This window comes from Eubalaena glacialis, chromosome 19, assembly GCF_028564815.1.
Source record: "Eubalaena glacialis isolate mEubGla1 chromosome 19, mEubGla1.1.hap2.+ XY, whole genome shotgun sequence".
NCBI classification, from domain to species: domain Eukaryota; kingdom Metazoa; phylum Chordata; class Mammalia; order Artiodactyla; family Balaenidae; genus Eubalaena; species Eubalaena glacialis.
Window position 1 is genome coordinate 42,031,283 of NC_083734.1, and position 23,249 is coordinate 42,054,531.

The window sequence follows — 23,249 nt, forward strand, 5'->3', positions numbered from 1 at the left end:
GGTGGAGGGGTGGCTCAGGGGGTCTGCCCACCCCTTTGGTGGTGTTGAGTGCAGGGGGCATGCACAGTACCCTGTTTTTGCTCCCGGCTCTTCAGAAGTGGCAGTTGGGGTTTTTTTGGTCTTTTTGTATCTTGTTGTCCAGAATTTGCCCTGACCAAGCACACACACAGTTATTTTTAGTCCCTTATAGTTTCTTTGTATTTTATTGCTTTGGTCCAGGTGCAAGCACTGCAGCAAAGGGTCCCAGGTCCCAGCCTGTCTCACTCCCACCCCACCTCCCAGCCACTGGCAAGTTTTAACAGCATTGCCCAAGCTATGTTACCTCAAGATGTTTAAAAGTGAGGGGGGGAAAAAATGTCTCAAAGATAAATCTGTTTATAAAATGCTGCCTAATGAATCCCATTTGTGGACAGTCTCAATATAACTGCACATCAGCTTCTTAAAGACCCTGAGAAGTCCTGCACCACCAGCTGTTCAGAGTGTCGGAGGGACCTGGGACTGTTTCTCAGATTTCCAACCCATCTGCCTGAGCTGAGCACTCACCCATCTCCCCAGAGGATCCAGAGTTTCCCCAAGGCCACCGTTCCTGAAATTCAGGACATGAAAATCAGATGGGTTCTCAGCTTTTCCCCAGGGCTGGTGTAAGATTAAGTTTTCTTCTGTTGCATATTGTTTTCCTCTCCTGGTCTTCTTGTTCTTGTGGATTTATGCCTTTAACAAAAACCCAAATCTGTTGTTTCCATGGGATTTGGGTTTGGGAGGGAGCAAAAGTTGATATGCACGTTCATTTGCCATCTTTTTTTTTTTTTTTTTTTTGGCCACACAGCAAGTCTTGCGGGCATCTATAGTTCCCCAACCAGGGATCGAACCCGGGCCCTGGCAGTGAAAGCACCGAGTCCTAACCACGGGACTGCCAGGGAATTCCCTCATTTGCCATCTTTCAACACAAGAAGAGAAAGGCTCTGCAGTGGGGTCATGTCGGGCAGCAGGTAAATGAGAGACGGGGTTTGGGAGTAGAGGGCTTGCCTGACTTCCCCGAATGGGAGGGTAAGGCTGATTGGCCAAGAGCTTTGCTACGGCCTGGAAAAGCAAAAATGTAAAGATGTGGAGAAGATTCCTCCTTCAAGGGGCTTAGTGGGTGAGAAGTAAGTAGATGATTAGAAAAACAAAATGTGGTAGGACACTGTGACAACCGAGTTTGGAGAGGATGCAGGGGGAGGACAGGAGGGCCTTGAGCACCACCTAGGAGCTCGGGTTTTATCCTGTGGGTGATGTGGAGCCTCTGAGGCTCACTTGGGCAGCTGAGTGGAGGATGGGCCCAAGGTAGACGGCACTGGAGTCTGGGAGGCCACTTAGGCAGCTGTTGCAAAATCCGGTGAGGAATGAACGATGAGGCTGACACTCAGGCAGCGAATGTGCTCGTGATGGAGCACTGGGGACAGAGTCAAGGAGGTGAAGTCAGTGGTGCGTGGGCTGGGGCGGAGGGAAGGGGAGGGTGGCCTCCTGGAAGTCTCCCAGGTTTCCAGCTCTGGTTGGCGGCTGGGGGAGGGGATGGATGATCCCTTCCAGCTCCCCTCCCTCCTGCCCAAAGCCCAGAATGTTCCCCCCAGACCATGCAAAAAGTGTTGGCTCCCCTCCCTGCCCCACCTTCCCTCCTCCAACTGTTTGCCTGGAGTCCCCAGGGAGGAGAGAGAGAAGGAGATGAAATCATGGAACAAAGAGGATTAGAGACGCATTTCTTCCCTCCTCTACAATGGAAAACTCTCAGTCTGTTGAGAGAGGGGAGGCTTTAGGGGGGCGGAGGGGGATATAGTTTTGAAATAGGAGCTGTGGGGACCTGCCAATCTGACAGGAGACAAGGTTCTCATTTTTCTTTCTTCTAAGTGGGAGCTCTACTTGGTTGACCCCAGTTGAGAGCCTCCTCTGCTGGGGTGAGTCTGGCCAGTATCTTCCCAGCCTGTGTGTGCCCCCTTCCACCTGGCTCACCACTCAGCCTGGGCGCCCACAGGGGAGCAAGGCACCACCTCCCAAAACAGAAGCGGCTCCCCACGGCAGGAAGGAGGTCCAGGGCGGAGGAAGAGCCAGAAGTGGAGTTGGAGGGTTTGATTTCACCTTGAAGTTCTGCCATTTTCCAGCTATGCAGACTCAGGCCAGTGTCTTAACCTCCCTGAGCCTCAGAGTCTTCATTTGGAAGTGAAAATGATCAGACCCAGCTCACAGGCTTAGAGGAGACCAGAGGTGTTTTGGAAACCAGGCCCGCCCCTAACAGTGGCAGGGCCTGGGGCCACAGTACAGATAGGGGCTCCTCTGCGTGTGTCTAAATCCTTGGGTTAAAAATCAAGTCTAACAAACTCTTAGATGAAATATGTGTTATCCTCCAAACTTGACAAATATTCTATGATAATATTTAAGAAAATATCATAATCTGGAAGGCCAGGTCTGAATTCAGAGTTCCTGGACTCCTTGGAGTAGAACTTGGAACACCACGGCATGGGGAAGCCCGCCACAGCCCACAGCCCGTTCCCCCTTCCCTTCCCACCGCGGCTCCATCCTGCACAGCGAGGGCTTCATGCAGATGCAGGAGGACGCCCAGCCCTAACCTCTAACCTACACGTACATACACACACTGCAAACAGCTATGGACCTAGAGGTCCACACTCTGAGGGCGTCTGGGGAGGATGGATTTGGGGAAGAAGCCCATGCAGATCCTGGGAGAGGCTCGGACATTCCTGGGTCCCAGGTACACTCAGCATGGTGTAGAAGGGGGGCATTGGTGCTAGTGGGTGCATCCCCTTGGCCTTGCACACTGCTCGGCCCACGGAGAGGGGTGTGGCTGGAGGAGGCTGAGCACACAAATCAGGGGCCCCTTTTGCCTGGTCTAAGGTGCTAGGTACTGCTCTAAACTCTAAAGTGATCACAAGTAGGAGGGATTATTATTCTCTCCCCCAGGTTTTGGTATTTCTTTCCTCTCTCTCTCTCTCTCTCTCTGATTCCCCACTCCTCTCTTTTCTATTTTCCTTGGGAAGAACTGGGAGATAATTTACACGCCAGCTGGTCAGAGAAGTGGGAGAGCAGATGTCTTAGGGGACAGATGAACCAGGATGTCAGGAACTCTTGGGTCAGGTCCAAATCTTCCTCGGGCCTCGGTGTTGCTGAGTTTCTTCCTTCCCAGATCGCTGGAAGACTTAGAGGCTTGTAATTTATTGTCTGAAAACAGAGAATCTTTAGAGCCTTAGACAAGAGCATGGCCAAAAACCTGGGGGGAGAAAAAACGCTCCAAGCACTCACCAAGCACCATGAAATATGTAGTGCTGAATGAGGACATTTGGAGAGACTCAGTGACACCCACCTGGACAGGAGATCCAGGGGGAGGGCTGAGCTCAAAGCCTTCCCGTCCCTGCCCCCACATCGGGTGAGCCAGCGCACCCAGGCCCTCGTCAGCCTGGAATCAAGAGGAAGAAGCCACAGGAAGCAACGCAGGAAGGATGGAGTCTGGACCAAGAATCAAGAACCAGGTGCCTGGGCCTGGATGAAGGGCTGATGGGCATTCTGGGGAAGAAGAACATGGACTCCAAGACCCCAGACCTACGACCAGCGCAGCTAATCCCACCTACCAGCAAAGTCCCTTCCCTCTCTGAGCCTCAAGGTCCTCATCTGTAAAATGGGGTTAAGGGTGTTTTCATCACAGAGTGGCAGTGAGGATTTAATTAAAGCATGAGATATGCTTAGCTCTGTGCCTGGAATGGAGAAAAGGGTCAATACATGTTAACCACGTGATTGTTACTATGATCTCGGCGCCTGGAAAATATCAGTCAAATGCAAGTTGAACTTGTGTGACCTTCAGCAGATCGTGTCCCATTTACAGACCTCGGTTTCCTCATCTGAAGAATTTCTGTTCTTCTCTAGACACATTTCACTGTCAATGCCCAAGGAGCTCCCTTGACACAAAGAATAGCTAACACTTGCAGAGCACTTGCTGGGGGCTGGGCGCTATCCAAAGCTCTTCACACATATGACATCATTTCATCCTCACAATCCCCTTTGAGGGGTCTTCTATTATTTTCCATTTGGCAAATGAGGAACCTGAGACATAGGACAATTAGGGAATTTGCCCCATGTCACCCAGCAAGACTCAGGCAGGCTGGCCGCGCAGTCCATCCGTCCGATGGCTAATCCATCCTCCTTCCCTGGCCAGATGTGGGCCCTGCCTCCGCTGGAGCCACCAGGCAGCGCGTTCTGACTGATCCCACCAGTCAGTTCAGCCAGCTCACCGGTTTGGCTGGTATTCCTCACACTGAGCTAGTTATGGGGCCAAATTAGTCATTTTGGCCCTTGAGTCAACGATCCTGCTTCAGGACTTCCCTGGTGGTACAGTGGTTAAGAATCCGCCTGCCAATGCAGGGGACACGGGTTCGATCACTCGTCCGGGAAGATCCCACATGCCGTGGAGCAACTAAGCCCGTGCGCCACAACTACTGAGCCTGCGCTCTAGAGCCCTCAAGCCACAACTACTGAGCCCACGTGCTGCAACTACTGAGCCTGCACGCCTAGAGCCCGTGCTCTGCAACAAGAGAAGCCACTGCAATGAGAAGCCCGCGCACAGCAGCAAGAGTAGCCCCTGCTCGCCACAACTAGAGAAAGCCCGCGCAACGAAGACCCAACGCAGCCAAAAAAATTAATTAATAATTAATTAATTTTTAAAAAAATGATCCTGCTTCAACGTGTTTAGACTTTCTGACAGTGACACGTCCCTCCGCCTCTGGGTCTGAGAGAATGAGTGGTAAGAAATACTGATTTTGAATAAAAATGGGAAAATGGCCATTCCTAAGATCATTTACATCCTAACCAAGGATGCTGACCCACCTTGTCTCCTGGGGGACCCGCCATCATGCAGTGAGATACACAGGCTGGGATTGTCACCTCGTCCCACTGATGAGGAAACCCAGCTGGGGCAGAGGGGTACAGTCAGTTGCCTGGGATGGCACAGCCTGCTGGCGGTGGGGGCAGAGGTGGGATTTGAATCCATGTCTCCTGATGCACCATCCAGCATATACCCTGCTGCCTGGACAATTCGGCTGGTAACACCCTCTGCGGGCCCTAGAGCCCCCAGCCACTTGTGGCATCACCCTGAAGGGTGGGAATGGCTGCAGACCATTTGGCCAGGCCTCTCCCATTTGCTCTGCCTTTTGGCAGTGATCTGCAAGGCTACATTAAGCGTTCTTTTCTGAGTTGTTTGTGGGCAGGAGAAGCCTGGAAATTACAAGGAACGAAGGCACCTGGCTCCCCGGGGACAATTTCGGAGTCCATCTCCTCACCTTGTTTATTTGTAAAATGGGAACACAGACACAAATGGTGTATGTTTTACATTAAACCAAAGAAGAGACTGTGGCACTTCTGTCTGCACTTGAGACATGTTTATACTGCTGGGTCCATTATGAATCTGTTTAATATCCTCCAAATTCTCCGAGTCCTTCCATCCCTGCAGCCAGGAAGTGGGTAATGTGCACATAGGGAAGAAATTTCCAGGCACTCAAGCCTTTAGGTAAATGAGTCTCTCTCTCTCTCTCTCTCTCTCTTTTAAGAAGGAAAAAGCCTGGTACAGAAAAATTAAATTCTTCCTGTTCAAAATGACTTTTCCAATGATCCTTTCCTTGTAGGAAATCGCTTAGGTCCTAAAGAGATGCCAGGGGAGCCATCAGCTAGGGGAACCTGTGGTCTATGCTGGTGAGAGCAGCATCCCTTTGCCCTGGAGAGCCAGGGATGGGGACATGGAGATGAATGACCCTCCAGGGCTGAGAAAGACAGCAGGGATCCACAGCCAGAGGCTCGAGGTTGCCTGAGGGCTGCCTTGCCTGCTGGGGGGCTCCTGGGAAGCCAGCATCAGACTAATCCTGCCGGATTGGGAACAGGCTTCCCACAGGACTGCTGGCAGGGCAGCTCTCTGCTTGCTGGCGGAACAGAGAGGTATTATTTTAAGGAGAAAAATGAGAATCCTGTTATTGCTTTATTCCTCCTGCAGAAATGTTGGTGTGGCCCATCCAGGGCCAAGATGGGATGCGAGTCGGTGCCAACAGAAGAATGAGCTCATCGCATGTGGGGATGTGAGGTGTTTCCAGCAAGGCGCAGTGTGGAAAAAAAGCTCCCTGCCTGGAATCCAAAATCCCTTGTCAAAGCAGAACCCTTTGACCCTCCCCTCACCTCCCTCTTCCATCAGCTAGTCTGTCTGTCACCTTCCCTCTCCATCATTTCCCACCTCCATTATCTGAGTCCACTGTCATTCAATCCCTCTATCTTCCTGCATCTGTGACCAAACACCCCCTCAACACCCTTGAGCATCTGTGCACGTTCTTGTTTGGGGAACATGAGGGAAGAAGAGCCCAGGCTTTGAAATCCGAGAGATCTCAGTTCAAATCCCAGCCCTGCCACTTACTGGCTGTGTGGTGTTGGACAAGGGCCTTCAACTCTCTGGGCCTCTGCTGTCTCATCTGTTACCATGTTAGATGGGAAAGCCAATGGGAAAATACCTAGCACACAGTAGGTATTCATTTAGTATTTCCTTCCTCCCTTCCTACCTGTGGAAGCAAATGATATTGTATAATTAAAGAATTGTAAGACTTTGGGGTTTACAAATGTCAAATTCCCACAACTCTGGGAAATATGGGGTCACAGGTTATTTGTTGTTTTCATCACCAGATTCCTGGCATGGCCTAGGGTTGACACAAGTTACTCTGAACTAAACCCAGAATTAAGAAGAGGGGTTCCAAATTCATAACAGCACTATTACAGTAGCCAAGACATGGACGCAACCTAAGTGTCCATCGACAGAGGAATGGATAAAGAAGATGTGGTACATATATACAATGGAATACTACTCAGCCATAAAAGAGAATGAAATTATACCATTTGCAGCAACATGGATGAACCTAGAGATTCTCATATTATGTGAAGTAAGTCAGACAGAGAAAGCCAAATATCATATGATATCACTTATATGTGGGATCTAAAAAAATGATATAAATGAACTTATTCACAAAACAGAAATAGACTCACAGACATAGAAAACAAACTTATGGTTACCAAAGGGGATGGGGGGAGACAAATTAGGAGGTTGGTATTAACAGGTACACACTACTTTATATAAAATAGATCACCAACAAGGACCTACTGTATAGCACAGGGAACTCTACTCAATATTCTGTAATAACCTATCTGGGGAAAAGAATCTGAAAAAGAAAGGATATATGTATATGTATAACTGAATCACTTTGCCGTACACCTGAAACTAACACATTGTAAATTAACTATCCTTCAATTTTTTAAAAATGGTAAAAAAAAAAAAAAAAAAAAAAAAAAGAACAGGGATTCCAAGGAGCTAAAGGGAGCTTTCCTGGTCTTGGCCAAGAAAGAAATGATGTGGCCAGGAGCCCAGACCAGAGGAGGCAGGAAAGAAGATGATGCTGGTTGGATAGAAGCAGACTGAATGTTCAGGAGCAAGAGACTCCACAAAGTGGCCACAAAGTTGTACCAGGTGGAAATTCTGAAAGGCAAGGGTGAAAAGGTGCAGGGCCCATGGAGTGAGTCACCTCTGGGAGGACACAGAGCTCTAACTGGCATTTTAGCTGCCTCAGGCAAGGCCTAAAACACATCCTCAAGCCAGCTTTGATTTTCCATCTGTGAATCACGAAGCGGGTGTTATTAACAATGGGCCTCTAGAAGCTTCCTATAGAAGAGCCAAATCCCTTTGTTTCAGTGTCACTGAAGGAGCACATGTGCTAACAGTATGTATATTTCACAACATTTAAAATTTTATCACCTTCTGGAATGATAGTTTTAAATTTCACAGCCACTAAATTTCCAGCCCCATGGGCAAAAACCACCGTCAGCCTGCCCTGGTCATGGCTGCAGTTGGGTAAGGTATCTCTTAGGATAGAAACTGGATTGGTTTATGCTTAGCTTCCTGGATTTTGTTTCTCCTTTGATTTCTCTATACTTCATGAAATCCCTTTTTTTAAAGAAATCCATCCTGTCTCACTTTTGCTAAGGAAAATTAAGAAAAGGGATTTGAGTTCACATTTTGGTGAATGAAAGACAAAGAGTGGACCAGTGGCCTTTAGAGGCCAAGTGGGCGGGCGATGAGATGGCAAGCAAGTGACCTCGTGTGGGCTAATGTACAAGCTGAGATTCTGGAGCAAACAGAAACATGGCATTTCATTCTTCTCCCATGCTGTGGCAGGCAAACTGGGCCAACTCCAAGAGCTTGTCTGGACGCCCAGATTCCTTCTATTGTGCTGCCCTGTCATTCCCTAGGTATTGTTGTCCAGGTGAGCCCACGTTCCAGCCCAAGGCAAGGGGGAGAGAGAAGGAGAAGGCAAACATCGTTCTCATACAGCTGACATCAGAAGATGCCTGTAGCTTTTCCGCTTCATCCCATTGGCCACAGCTTAGTCACATGACCATGTCTAGCTGCGAAGGCGGCTGAGAAATGTGGCCTCCTGTGGGCACCATGTGCCCAAACTAAAACCTGGGGTGTTCTATTACTAAAAAAGAAGAAGGGGGCAATGAATAATGGGGACAGTCGTCACTTTCTGCCATAAACCCCAAGAGGAAAGTAATATCAGGGCCACAGGCAGAACTCTGGGACCAGCAGGGACTCTTCTAGAGATTCTCCCCAAGGAATAAAGGAGGTTCAGGGCTTTTTCTTAAGGGAGGCTGTGGTAGATTGTCCTTCAGCTCTTCGTTCTCACCTACCTTGTGACCTTGGGGCAGGAGAATAGGCAGAATATATCTCTCCACCTTAATAACGTTGGGCTTGGCCATTTGACTAGTTTTAGCCAATGGGATGTGAGCAGAAATGGCAACACGCCGGTTCCAAGCCAAAGCCTGAAGGGGCACCAGAAGTTTCTGCTCCTGCCGTTCACCACAAGAAGGACATGTCCCAAACAGCAGCTTGCCCAGGAAAATGAAGAAACACATGGAGCATACCTGAGCATAAGCCTGGAGCCAGGAGAGCTGAGCCCAGCCGAGACAGCCCACCCCAGGACTCATGAGTATGGAAACAGATGAACATTGGCTGTTGTAAGCCAGTGTTTGGGGAAGCCTCATCATGGAGCATTATTGCAGCAAAACTGACCAGCACAGAGGTTATGGCGCCTCTAATCCCTGGTCCTGTCCCCATCTTTCCTCCTACCCACACTTCTCCAGTTCATTAACTCGCTTAGTCAACAGTCATTTATAGGATGCCTGTCCTGTGCCAGGCACTGGTCCAGGTGCTGCGGCTACAGAAACCTTAAGGCACTTCCAGGCTAAGGAGAGGGACAGATGTATAAATAAATGATGATACTCTCACATGGTATGATATTGTGATTTATAGTAAGAAATATATATTTGGTCTTTATCCCCTTCTCTGCCAGGAGCTCTTAAAACCCTTGGAATTTCCTAAGTGAGGAGAGTGATCAATGTATCTTTTGTTACATTAATGAGGTGATTTTTGAAAAGCCCCTGGGTCACCTAAGGATGAGGGCTGATCCCCAGCGGAAGCAACCTTGTGATTGGAGGGCTGGAACCTTCATCCCACTTCCCCTGACCTCTGGAACGGGGAGAGGGGCTGGAGATTGAGTTCAATCACCAATGGCCAATGATTTAACCAATTGTGCCTATGTAATGAAGCCACCATAAAATCCCAAAAGGTCAGGGTTTGGAGAGTTTCTGCGTTGGTGAACGCATGGAGATGCGGGGAGAGTGGGGCACACTCAGAGAGCATGGAAGCTCCGTGCCCTTTCCCCAAACCTTGCCCTATGCATCTCTTCCATCTGACTGTTCCTGAGTTATATCCTCTTATAACAAAGCAGTCATTTAGTAAGAGAAATGTTTCTCTGAGTTCTGTGAGCCACTCTAGCAAATTAATTAAACCCACGGAGGGGGTCGTTGGAACCTCCAATCTATGGCAAGTCAGCCATCTACCAGTGACAATCAGGACTTATGATTGGCATCTGGAGTTGGAGAGGTGGGCAGCCTTGTAGGACTAAGCCCTTATCTATGGGATCTGATGCTATCTCCAGGCTGATAGCTTCAGAATTAAGTCAAATTTGTAGGACATCTGGTCAATGTCCTCAGAGAATTGAGTTATTTAACGGTATGGAAAAAAACAACAACGGCATTTCATAATGGTAAGCGCTACGGTTGGAGTCTCTACAAGCTGCTGGGTGAGGCGGAAGCTCAGCACAGGGCTCTGAGAATGGGAGCGCCAGATAGCTCTGCTTTGCTGCCTTTTGCTCCCACCCCCTGCCCACAGCCCTCCTAACCATCCAGAAGCTTGAGGCCTGGTCCGGAGAGAGTACAAGACTCCAGGATGTGCTACAGAAACAGCTGTGAATCACAGACAGTTACTGTTCTTTCACAACAGCCAATATTTATTGGACACTTACTAAGTGCTATGGTGCCAGAGGAGAGTCACATGCCCTGCTGTCAAGTTCATCCATTCCCCTGAGGATGACACTCAGCAGACAAGTGCTAATAATCAGACACAACCTAAAAGCACATCTGTGACTCTGGGGAAATAACTGACCCACTCTGAGCCTGTTTCCTCATCTTTAAAAGAACATCTATCTCACAGGGCTTGGTGAAGATTTGGGAGCACATACATAGCTTGTCTGGCACAGTTTCCAGCACAAAGCAAACCAGCAATCAACAGAAGGCATTCTCACTTACTGACTTACTTCACTTACTATGACAATCTCTAGGTCCATCCATGTTGCTGCAAATGGCATTATTTCATTCTTTTTTATGGCTGAGTAATATTCCATCGCATACATGTACCACATCTTCTTTATCCATTCCTCTGTCAATGGACATTTAGGTTAAGTAAGTCAGACAGAGAAAGACAAATGTCATATGATGTAGAATCTAAAAAGATAATACAAATGAACTTATTTACAAAACAGAAAGAGACTCAGACTTCAAAAACAAGCTTAGGGGAAAGGTGGGGGGAAGAGAGAAATTAAGAGTTTGGGATTAACATATACACACTACTATATATAAAATAGATCGTCAACAAGGACCTACTGCATAGCACAGGGAACCCTATGCAATATTCTGTAATAACCTATATGGGAAAAGAATCTGAGAAAGAATGGATATATGTATATGTATAACTGAATCACTTTGCTGTACACCTGAAACTAACACAACATTATAAATCAACTATACCCCAATATAAAATAAAAAGTAAATTTTTAAATAACTAAATAAATAAATAAATAGAAGGCATTCTTAGCTAACTTGTGTAAGGCAAGTGGTAAAACCAAGCATGTACCTCGAGCATGAGGTAATCGTGGGGAGCATGTGGAGTCACGTGACCCACAGGGCAAATGTTGGTTATTCTCATCACTGGACTTTTAGGATGTTGCTGGTTGAGGTCACTACCATACCAATGGATACCTTCCTGCCTGCAGCGTTTTTCTTCTTTTGAATTATTTCCCTGGGACAAATTCAAAATCCTTTCTGCAGCCCTTTCTGCATCTGTCAGATCCAAAAAAAGCAGGTAGCAGTAAATCCTGCAGCAGCTGAGGCCCAGGACCAAGACGTGGCAGCTCCCCTGCTATGAGCTGCCTGCAGCGGGTGACCCAGAGTTGCTCATTCTAGCTGAGGCCCGTGTGCCAGAGATGGCATCATCAAGGAAGATGAGTTCTCAGCAGTGGAGACAGGAGAGGAGAGGGGAGCAGGACTTTTTGTCTCTTGGGATTGCTACCTCATCCTGAGGGAGGAGGAAAATGGTACAAATGCAGAAGACAGGCTTGCCTAGTAGTCCTTTGAGAACAGTCCAGAAAATTCCCATGGGAGTGTAGGTGTCACGTCGGAGTGGAGTTAGATGGGGCTGAGTGTTGGGGTTGAGGCCTCAGCCTTGGAATCTTCTGCACGAGAGGAAATGCATGACTAAGTGTGGAGGAACGAAGGAAACTCCAAAAGAGGAGGCAGGGTCCGAGATGGGGGCTCTCCACTGGATAGGTTTCAGGGGATCCTGAGTCCTCAGAATCGTATGCAATATTTTGCATGTGTGTGATCCAGATGTCAGCTAAGACACCCAATCCTTTGAGTTCCAATAAAATCAGTGCCTACTCCAACCCACATGCACCCCTCCCAGCCCCTCCAAGGATTCTGGCATCTCGATAATGAATTTCCTGTTTATCACTGGCTCTATGGTCTTCCAAATTAGTTGTTTGCGGAGCATCTCACCACCTTGCAGGTACTGCCCTTGTTCTACTCTGGATTGACCTCAGCCCCTCTCTGTGACTTCAATACACACACAAAATCACTCATACACAAGTATATTGCAGACTGGGCTAAAGACTCAAGGGCCAGTCAGGTAGAGTAGACATTCGTTTTGTTTCAATACTGTTTGTGCGTGTGTTGTGTCTTTGTTTTTTATCTGCCCAGTGTCTCTTTCACCATCGGGTAAAAACAGAGGACTCTTTTCCCCAATTCCATGATTCTGAAAGTGTTGCCATATACAGTATCCAAGCTCACCAGCCACCGGGCTAAGCACCTGACCCAGGCCTGGCCCAATCCAACTAAGGTACCCCGTCCCCCAGAGACTGGGGTGACTGAGCTGGCTCAAGGTAGGCCTGGGGCTGCTGGGGCCATCTTCCCAACTGTGTGGAAGAGGCCTCTCTACAGGAAAGAGAATGAAGACCAAAAGATGCCAAGCCAAGAGAGACAGGGGGACAAGAAGGGAGTGTCCTTTGAGTCCCTGGATTCTCTTGAGCTACCACAATGTGAACAGCGCCCCCTTGAGTTGTACATCTCAGTGGGACCATGGCTCTATCATCAACTTCCCAGCTAGGTGGGTCAACACATTTCATTTTTCCTGGGTTTTTTCTTAAGAAATTTTAATTGTGGTTTAATCACTTGCTACCAGAAGTCTGAATACAGCAAGGGTTTCCATCTACTTTACCTTGCTGGTCCTCAAAGTTTGGCCAAGTCTGCTACACATTTTTTGGTATAGAAGTCATGGAGAGGGGCTGATTTCCAGTCTGGGTCAACCCAGAGCAAAAGGAAGGCAGTACCTGCAGGGCAGTGAGACTCTGCAAACAGAACTATTTTCTTATACAGCACGGTCAGTCATCCCTTTGTTAAGCTTGGGCCTTTCATGCCCTGCTCTGGGACCTGAAGTCCCATCAAGTCATTTTTGCAAAGGAAAACATTTTCTTTCCCAAAAGGATCTGAAGGCTAAAACAGTTATATTTTCATAGTGTGTGTATTTTTTTTCTGTGTGAATTTTTCTGGAGAGAAGATTGGTCATCTTCATTCAATTCAAAGAGTTCCATGACTCAGAAAACAAGATACAGTAAGTCCCCTACATACAAACGAGTTCTGTTCCGAGAGTGCGTTTGTAATTCCACTTTGTTCTTAAGTCCAACAAAGTTAGCCTAGGTACCCAACTAACACAATCGCTATATAGTACCATACTGTAATAGGTTGATAATACTTTTCACACAAATAATACATAAAAAACAAACAAACACAAAAAATAAAGAAAACATTTTTAATACAGTACCTTGAAAAGTACAGTAGTACAGTACAACAGCTGGCACTTCTTAGCAGTACTAGCTACATCACCGCTGCTTTTACGCTTGCTTCCGGACATCCTGGGCTTGAAATAAAGATACTGTACTACTGGGCTTCCCTGGTGGCGCAGTGGTTGAGAATCTGCCTGCCAATGCAGGGGACACGGGTTCGAGCCCTGATCTGGGAAGATCCCACATGCCGCGGAGCAACTGGGCCCGTGAGCCACGACTACTGAGCCTGCGCGTCTGGAGCCTGTGCTCCGCAACAAGAGAGGCCGCGACAGTGAGAGGCCCGCGCACCGCGATGAAGAGTGGCCCCCACTCGCCGCAACTGGAGAAAGCCCTCGCACAGAAACGAAGACCCAACACAGCCAAAAATAAATAAATAAATAAATAAAAATTAAAAAAAAAAAAAAAGACCTATGTTAGTAAGGGAATGACGTTTAAAAAAAAAAAAAAAAAGATACTGTACTACTGTACTCTATATCAGGGGTCCCTAACCCCCAGGCCACAGACCGGTACCGGTCTGTGGCCTGTTAGGAACTGGGCTGCACAGCAGGAAGTGAGCGAGCAAAGCTTCATCTGCCGCTCCCCGTCACTCGCATTACCGCCTGAACCATCCCCCGCCCCGGGTCTGTGCAAAAATTGTCTTCCATGAAACCCGTCCCTGGTGCGGGAAAGGTTGGGGACTGCTGCTCTATACAATACTGTAAGTAAAGTACACAAAAGCACAACCACTGCAGAGGATGCAAGCACGTGACAATGTACGCCAGACACGTTAACTTACATGATTGGACATGCGAACTCACGTTTGCATCTTTGAAAGTTCACAGTTTGGAGGTTCATATGTAGGGGACTTACTGTAGAGGAAAGGAAGGTGATGCGGGGGGAGGGCAAGGGGTCCTCATACACTAGAGCAGGACGGAGGAACTCGCTGCCAGAAGGAAGCCAGAGTCAGACACTACAGGGCAGATCGCACACTGTTCCAACCAGAAGAGTCCTGAGAAGTTTTCAAACATTTTCAGCCTCAGGACCCTTTGTTTCAAACAAAATCTTACCAGAAAACCCAATCTGTAAAACAGACAAAAGGAGTCAGGGAAGGTGGTAAGGGGGAGAGGAAGCCTTGAGCACCAAAGCCCCCAGAGAGGCCCTGAGAAAGGTTTTGTGAAATCTTTAAGTCTCCTCAGTGGTCACTTTGGAAAATCCTTGGATCTAATCGACTCATTTTACAGATGGGGAAACAGGCCCACCAAAAAGTGAGTTGCTTGAGTGGTCCAGCTCGTTGTAACATCATCGGAACTAGAAAAGAAGACTCCCAGTCTCCAGTGGTCAGGACTGTGCTCTTCTTGCTGCCTGGGAAAATGTGAAAAATGCACTTTCTGCCCCCGAAGATCAGGGTGCTCTGTCTCTCCCAAAGCCCACACACGGGGCCTGCCTCCAGTCCTGTAAAACGCGCCCACTCCAGCCCCGTGGCCCTCCCAGCCTTTCTGGGCAGGACACTGGAGAGAGCTGTGGAGGAGGGGCCGGAAGACGCCGCCTCACTCAGCTGGCAACACGAGGGTCCAGGCTGAGTGTCATCTATCATGGCCCCCCCAAGGAGGAGCCCGTGTGAACCCGGGGCCTCAGGGAGCAAGATCTGCTCGGGGCAGAGTCCCAAGACATCTCACTTTACATGGATGGAATTTCATGACTTGTGTACTTTAATTAAAGTTTTATTTTTATGGAATTTTAGCTAAAGTTCCCCCACTCCTGCAGCTCGCTCATTGTTATTAAAAACCATGACAAGAGGAGGGAAAAACAAAAAACAAACAAACAAAAAAACACTGTCCGAGTGGCGAAAATGAAGCCACCTTTTAGAAAAGATCTAACAGCATTCTATACTTCAAACCCACTCCCAACCTTCCGATGCTGATTCCGCCCCCATGACTTCACAGATCAGACTTTAAGTCTGTGGCTTATTGCCTTCTGAGCCTCCTGGGGCTTATAGGATTATTCTGGATTTAATCCTTTAATAATTTTTCCTCCCTCCTGTCTAAGGCCTGGTTTTCCAGCTGAAATCGGCCAGGGTGAAACAGCTTGCTTCCAGCCCTGATGGATTCCCCTCTCTGACTGCTCTCCTCTGTTACTGTAAGAAAATTAAGGAGGGGAGCTGGGACTTACAAAGACAAAGTTTAAGGTCCCTGTTCTGAAGCTGTGGTGGAGAAGGAGAGGCAGCCATGCCAAGGCCTGTGCCTGAAGCCTGCAAGACATTATCCTCTTTATTCCTTACCACAGCCTGGCAAGGGAGGGTTATACTCCCCATTTTACAGAAGAAGAAACTGAGGCTCAATGACAAAAATAACTTGCTCAAGTCGACCCAGGTGGGAAGAAGCAGAACCGGGCTTTGAACTCTCTGCAGCTGGACTTGGGAGTCTCTGGGCACTACCCCCCTCCACACCAACCTGTTGTCCCATTCAGCTGAGCGTGTGGCTAGACAGGGGCCACCCTGGAATGGGGAGTTGGGGGGAGAAGACCCCTTGCTCAGCCAAGCAGCCCTGGCACTTAAAGAGTCAGTGATGCCCCAAGCTGATCCCTCTCACCAACACGTTCCCCGAGATGAGCAGGTGCAACCCAGTTCAAAGGGCCCCGACCGAGCACCCACTGTAAACCGGGAAGGGTGCTAGAGGCGGGAGAACAGAGGAGGAGGAACAAATACCCCATCTGGGGCGGAAACCAAACCCATTCGAACAAATGTAACAGACCGTGATGTTGCCGCTGGGTGGGAGCCCAGGGGAACCAATGAGGCTCTGACCTGCACGGAGTGGAGGTGGCACATCCGGACTCAGCCTAGAATGGATGTGTTGGATTTCGACCAGCAAAGAAGGAACGAGGGGATTGCTGAACAGGGGCGACAGCATGAGCAAAGGTGTGAGCTGTGGAAGAAACGGTACATTGAAGAAACTGTAGGAAACACAGTTCAAAGTGTGGAAGGGGAAGGGGCAGCTACAAAGATGATTAAGACATAGGATGTGTCCTCATAGTTTGGGGCAGGGGCTGAGATCTCACCTGGCCATGTGGCTGGAGCATGAGGTGGCAGGAAAGGCAGCTGGCTTTCAGATAGTGCTCAAGAAAAGGGACAGGGTCCCCATGTCCTTTCATCATCTGGGCATTCCCGGGTCTCAAAGGGAGAAAAGCAACTTGAAACCCTGACTCCCATTCCTCCTCTGGCATCTCTGCCTAGCAGCTGAATCAGTGACCCTCCTGTTTCAGGCTTTCTGGGAGACCTGCAGAAAGTGGGGGTGACCCCCACTCATGCTCCAGAGATCCCCCACGAACCAGCCCTCTTGCCCGGGCGCCCCCCTCTGCACAATAGTAGCCAGGTCCTTAAAGGGCAGGCTCTGTCTGCCACCCTCCTCCCCCTCCGCTGAGCTCTGTGACCAGCAAGTCGGTTCTGCGTCCACAATTCAATCAACAAACCTCCAGTTTGTTGAAGTGGGCAACTTCACTGTGTATTGGGCTATAGAGCTGAAAAGACCGTCCCAGCCCTCCCAGTAGAAGAAAACTACAAACAGGTCATAGCAACACAGCAGAATAAGTTCTATCACTGGAGGTGCTCACGTGGGGCTAGAGCAGCATCAATATCTCCTGCAATCTTGTTAGAAGTACAAATTCACAGGTCTTGCTCCAGACCTGTTGATTAAGAAACTGGGGGTGGGCCTAGCAATCTGTATTTTAACAAACCCTCCAGGTAACTCTGACGCAGGCTAATGTTTGAGAATCTGTGAGCTATAGGAATACAGAGGAGAGAGTGGTACTTAACTCTGAATGGAGTGGTGGGGAAGGCTTCCTGGAGGAAGAAAGTCTTTCAGGAAATCTTCAAGAACAAGGAGCCATATGAAGGGGCAAAAACATGCCCCGAGTGGATGAAGCTGTGTGAGCAAAAGTACAGAGGGTGAGGGGCTCTGGGTGTTTTCAAAGAACTGCAGGGACAGTGGGTTGTCAATGGGGTGGTTGTGATGAAGCTGGAGGGGTTGGGAAAAGAAAGAATAAAAGATTTCAGAGTTTCTGAGAAAAGGAAGGTGAGAAAGAGAGTTCGGGTGCGCAGGTGGACCCCCTGCAGTAAACAGCCCAGCCTGAGCCATGCAGGACAGATCCCCCAGGGACTTGGAAGCCCGCCCCCCACCTCGCCCCAAAACTCCTCCGGTTAACCAAAGCGGCATGACCTCATGTGTTATGGCTGCAAAGGCGCGGGAGAGGCCAGATCCGGTGTTTGTATTGAAATTAATTGGGGACTCCGTGGATGATGGAGGCTCTGAGGAATGCACAGCACGCACTCCCCCCCACCCCCGGCAAGTGACCCCGCGAACAATGGTGTCGCTTACGACCACCGCGGCCCCCAGCAGTTCACATCTGCACGTCCACAGCCCTTCTCGATGAAATCATAATCACAGACAGATATGAATATTTAAAATCCAAAGCAGATACCTACAGGGATTTGGGATGGGGAGGACTCAGGACAGCACCCCCAGAGCTATTTTCAGCCTGGGAAACGGAGCCCCCATTTTACTAGGGTAGCGGCTTGTCAATCAGGAAAATCCCATCACTCGCCCCCAGCCCTGATTTATGGTGATGCAGAGGGGAGATGCTGCCAGGAACAGGGCTGGGGCCAGGAAAATTTCATCTGTCTGGAATCCGACAGGAAAAAAGAGGCCTGGAAATTTCAGAGGAAGCTGGGATCGGTGCCGGCACAGCGCCTCTGTTTGTGTTCGCTCAGCTGGCTCCTGTTAGCCAGTGAAGGGTCCGCTGAGGAAAAGCGTCAGGCCAGGTTTTTCCATCACTCCAGAACCTTGAGCTTGATCCCCAGGCAGCGGTTGCTCCCGCGACCTCCGCCCTCAAACAACAGGAGCCTTCACCAGGTTTCCCCTGGGCCCCCAGCCCTGGGCCGCATCTTAAATCAACATTTTGTTTTCTTCTCTTTTCTCTTACCAAAAAAAAAAAAGTAGCTAAGCGATTTTATCTTTTTTGTTGTTTGTTTAATCAGACTTTGGCACATTCAAGAAGCAGGGTTCAATACGACCACTAATTAATTCAATTTAGTTTTCATTTCCTCCCCTGGAGTGGCCCAGCTCTCCTGAAATGTCTTCTCATTTGACCTCTCTACTGCTGGGGCACCAGGAACCCCTGACTTCCAAATCTGATGCTGTGAGCTCTAGAATGAAGCCAGGGCTGAGGGCTCTGCTCAAAATCTTGCTGCAAGCATAGCAAACCCTAGAGGGGCAAACAAGACTATGTCCTCTCCATTCACGCATTCGCTCATTCACTCAGAGCCTATTTTCTGCCAGGCCCTGTACTGCGGTTGTGGGGCTGGGGCGCTGCGGGAGGGGAAGGGATACAAAATGGTCATGACCTGCCCTCCAAGAGCTCAGTTTGGTGCGGGTGGGTGGAGGAGGGGTGTGGGCACAGCCCTGTAAATAAATAACCACGTTGCAGAGGAATGAATGGGATAACTGAGGTAAACAGAGGAGAATCACAGAGCACAATAGGAGAAGACCCTTGGACTGGTTCAGGGGACAAGGCATCCAAGGGGAAGGAACCATATGTGCAAAGACAGAGGAGCGGGAAAGAAGGAAAGACACACACAGCAACATCCCGAGGAGTCTGGTGAGCCCAGAACATAGATGGGATTCAAGGGCTGGGCTGGCTCAGGAACAGGGTTTGTTTAGGGTGTTGGGACTTATGCCCAGGACGCTGGAGAGTTTATCTGGGGAACACTGAGGTCAGATGTGCACTTTGTCCGGGTGACCCTGATGGTGCTGTGGAAGCTAGGGTGCAAAGTGGGGAGGCTAGAGGAGAGGGACCAGTCAGAAGAGAGCACAGGGGCGGATCAGGCAGGGCAAAGGGGCTGAAGGGCAGGGTTTAAAAGGCATTTAGAATCCCAATTCTGTTACCCCCAGTGGCTGGCAGATAGGAGCTGTTCAATAATCAAATGCCGGTGGGCCAGGGGAGACCTAACTTCCTAAGGAATCCAAAGAAAAATCTCATGCAACAATCTCCAAAGGACAGAAAGTGTCCAGGCCCACAGCTCCTTCATACAGGCTGGCTGGGGCTGTGGTCAGCCAGGGACCCAGGGGAAGTGAGCCCTGGGGGCCTGACAGTGACCTACAGCTGCCCGTCTTGGGACCCACGGTCTCCAGGACACTGGGGGAAACTCTGGAAGATCAGTGAGGCACTTCCTGGGGCACAGAAGGTAAAGGGGGGTGCCCCAAACCTCAGAAATCAAGATAGATAATATTTGAATGCAGTATTTTAATCAAAATTAATGCAAAAATTCATGATGAACAAAATACAAATTTTTCAAATAAAGACAAGATCCCACTTTGTTCTCAGTCCCCTGCCTCATCCTCCTTAGCCCAGCCCTGGTTCCAATAAAACTTTATTTTAAAAAGCAGGCAGGCATCATCAAAAAATCTACAAACAATAAATGCTGGAGAGGGTGTGGAGAAAAGGGTACCCTCTTGCACTGTTGGTGGGAATGTAAATTGATACAGCCACTAGGGAGAACAGTATGGAGGTTCCTTAAAAAACTAAAAATAGAACTACCATACGACCTAGCCATCCCACTACTGGGCATATACCCAGAGAAAACCATAATTCAAAAAGAGTCATGTACCACAATGTTCACTGCAGCTCTATTTACAATAGCCAGGACATGGAAGCAACGTAAGTGTCCATCGACAGATGAATGGATAAAGAAGATGTGACACATATGTACAATGGAATATTACTCAGCCATAAAAAGAAACAAAATTGAGTTATTTGTAGTGAGGTGGATGGACGTAGAGTCTGTCATACAGAGTGAAGTAAGTCAGAAAGAGAAAAACAAATACCGTATGCTGACACATATATATGGAATCTAAAAAAAAAAAAAAAAATGGTTCTGAAGAACCTAGGGGCAGGACAGGATTAAAGATGCAGATGTAGAGAATGGACTTGAGGACACAGGGAGGGGGCAGGGTAAGCTGGGACGAAGTGAGAGAGTGGCATGGACATATATACACTACCAAATGTAAAATAGATAGCTGGTGGGAAGCAGCTGCATAGCACAGGGAGATCAGCTCTGTGCTTTGTGACCCCCTAGAGGGGTGGGATAGGGAGGGTGGGAGGGAGACGCAAGAGGGAAGAGATATGGGGATATATGTATATGTATAGCTGATTCACTTTGCTATAAAGCAGAAACTAACACACCACTGTAAAGCAATTATACTCCAATAAAGATGTTTAAAAAAAAAAAAAAAAAAGCAGGCAGGGACTTCCCTGGTGGTCCAGTGGGTAAGACTCCATTCTCCCAGTGCAGGGGGCCAGGGTTCGATCCCTGGTTGGGAAACTAGATCCTGCATGCCACAACTAAGACCCAGAGCAGCCAAAAATAATAGATAAATAATTTTTTTTAAAGTCTTTACCAAAATCATAAGTGAAAAAAAAAAACCAACTTATGTTTAAAAACTTAATAAATAAAATAAAATAAAAAGCAGGCAGCCAGCCCATGGGCTGTAGTTTGCTGATTTTTTTGAATATTGTGTTAAATTTCATTTCTCTTGATTACTGGGTTTTTTGGTGCCTCATTATGTTTTGGGCCTATAGCAAGTGCCCACTCCCCTCATCCTAGACCTGGGCCTGCCACAGAGGGTCCCTTTCTGGAGTACAAACCCCAGGGAGAAGAGGTCAGGCCTGCGGAGATCAACACACCCATATGAATTTGGCTTGAGATCACTCCGATACCACATGTGCTGAGAGCTCCATGCTGGTCAGCAACTCAGAACCAAGAGACTCCACAGATCCTGGCTCCCTGTCTCTTGGAAAATCTGATGCTACCGTAGACCTGGGAAGAGTTTAGCAAGCTTTCTTTTTTTTTTAATCTATTTTTTGGGGTGGGACCAAAGTGAGGCGGCAGGGCAGGGGCTGGCACCTCCCGCAGCAACCATGGCGTATACTGGCCTCACGGTGCCTCTCATCGTGATCAGCGTGTTCTGGGGCTTCGTCGGCTTCCTGGTGCCCTGGTTCATCCCAAAGGCTCCCAACCGGGGACTCAGCATCACCATGTTGGTGACCTGTTCCGTTTGCTGCTATCTCTTTTGGCTGATTGCAATTCTGGCCCAACTCAACCCTCTCTTTGGACCACAGTTGAAAAATGAAACCATCTGGTACCTCAAGCATCATTGACCTTGAGGAGGAAGACCTGCTCGCCAGTGCTCAGTCGCTGAGGTCACGAAGAGAACTCCTCTGGATGCAAAATCACCTCCATACGCAGACCACCTTCCTTGACTCGCCCACTTTGGCCATCAGCTGCCTTAAACGTTCCCACCACATTTGAATATCTTATTCTACAATGCAGTATTTTTTCCTATCACATTTTTTACACTTTGATGAATGATGTGCCTATCGAAACTAAACTGTGCTGCCTCTATAAAATGTTTATGTACTCTTCCAAGATAGAAAGTGCTGTTCTTCTGAGAAATAACATTACTCCTCCTCGGAAACTGTGGATTTGAAGATGGTTCCTGCCTGCTCACAACATGAGAATCAGAGACGTGTTTAAAAACTGTTACGTGACAGTAAGGCTCCAGTGGGGCCATCAGTAAGAGAACATGTTCAGAGGGAAAATCTGTCCCACCAGAATTATACCAAAGTATATTTTCAGGATGAATTTCTTATTTCTGTCCTCTTTTGGAATGAGTTCTTTTTCTGCTTTCTATGGAAAAAAATCTATTTTTTATTGAAGTATAGTTGAATTACAATGTTGTGTTAATTACTGCTGTACAGCAAAGTGACTCAGTTATACATATATATATATATATATATTCTTTTTCATATTATTTTCCATTATGGTTTATCACAGGATATTGAATATAGTTCCCTGCGCTTTCCAGTAGGACCTTGTTGTTTATCCATTCTATATATACCAGTTTGCATCTACTAACCCCAAACTCCCGCTCCTACCCTCTCCAACCCCCCTTCCCCTTGGCAACCACCAGTCTGTTCTCTTTGTCCCTGATTTTGTTTCTGTTTCTTAGATAGGTTCATATGTGTCACATTTTAGATTCCACGTGTAAGTGATATCGTATGGTATTTGTCTCTGTCTTTCTAACTTACTTCACTTAGTATGATAATCTCTAGTTGCATCCATGTTGCTGCAAATGGCATTATTTCGTTCTTTTTTAAGGCTGCATAGTATTCCATTGTATATATGTACCACATCTTCCTTATCCATTCATCTGTCAATGGATGTTTAGGTTGTTTCCATGTCTTGGCTATTGTGAATAGTGCTTTAGCAAGCTTTCTAAGCTCAGTTGCCTCATCTGTAAAATGGAGAGAAGAATGCTTATTTGTTGCTTTTCACTTCAAAGAAATCTAAGTCAGCCCAAACCCAAGACCTTTTGGACATCTGATCCACGAACACTCTGATCCACCAACTGGGCACCGTCCTGGGGAGATGGTGATAAACAGCATGTGAGAAATTTATTCCCAACCCCCTGCCCCCCACAGCAGTTGATACCCACAGATTAGAAAAAGCTAGGCCCAGACACAGACCAAAATCATTCATTCATTTGTTCATTCCTTCCTTCCTTCCTTCAATAACAGACATCAGCTGAATACCTGTATATGCCAGATGCTGCTGGGCATTGGTTGAATCCTTCGTGATCCTTGGCC

General features: G+C 48.0%; 1 protein-coding gene across 1 annotated transcript; it reads left to right on the forward strand.

Annotated features, from left to right (window-relative positions):
- Positions 1–21,502: 21,502 nt before the first annotated feature.
- LOC133080052 (V-type proton ATPase subunit e 1-like) lies at positions 21,503–21,772 on the forward strand. The gene has a single exon (XM_061175899.1). It carries the CDS (start codon positions 21,522–21,524, stop codon positions 21,759–21,761), a length of 240 nt encoding a protein of 79 aa, XP_061031882.1. The 5' UTR covers positions 21,503–21,521; the 3' UTR covers positions 21,762–21,772.
- Positions 21,773–23,249: the final 1,477 nt, after the last annotated feature.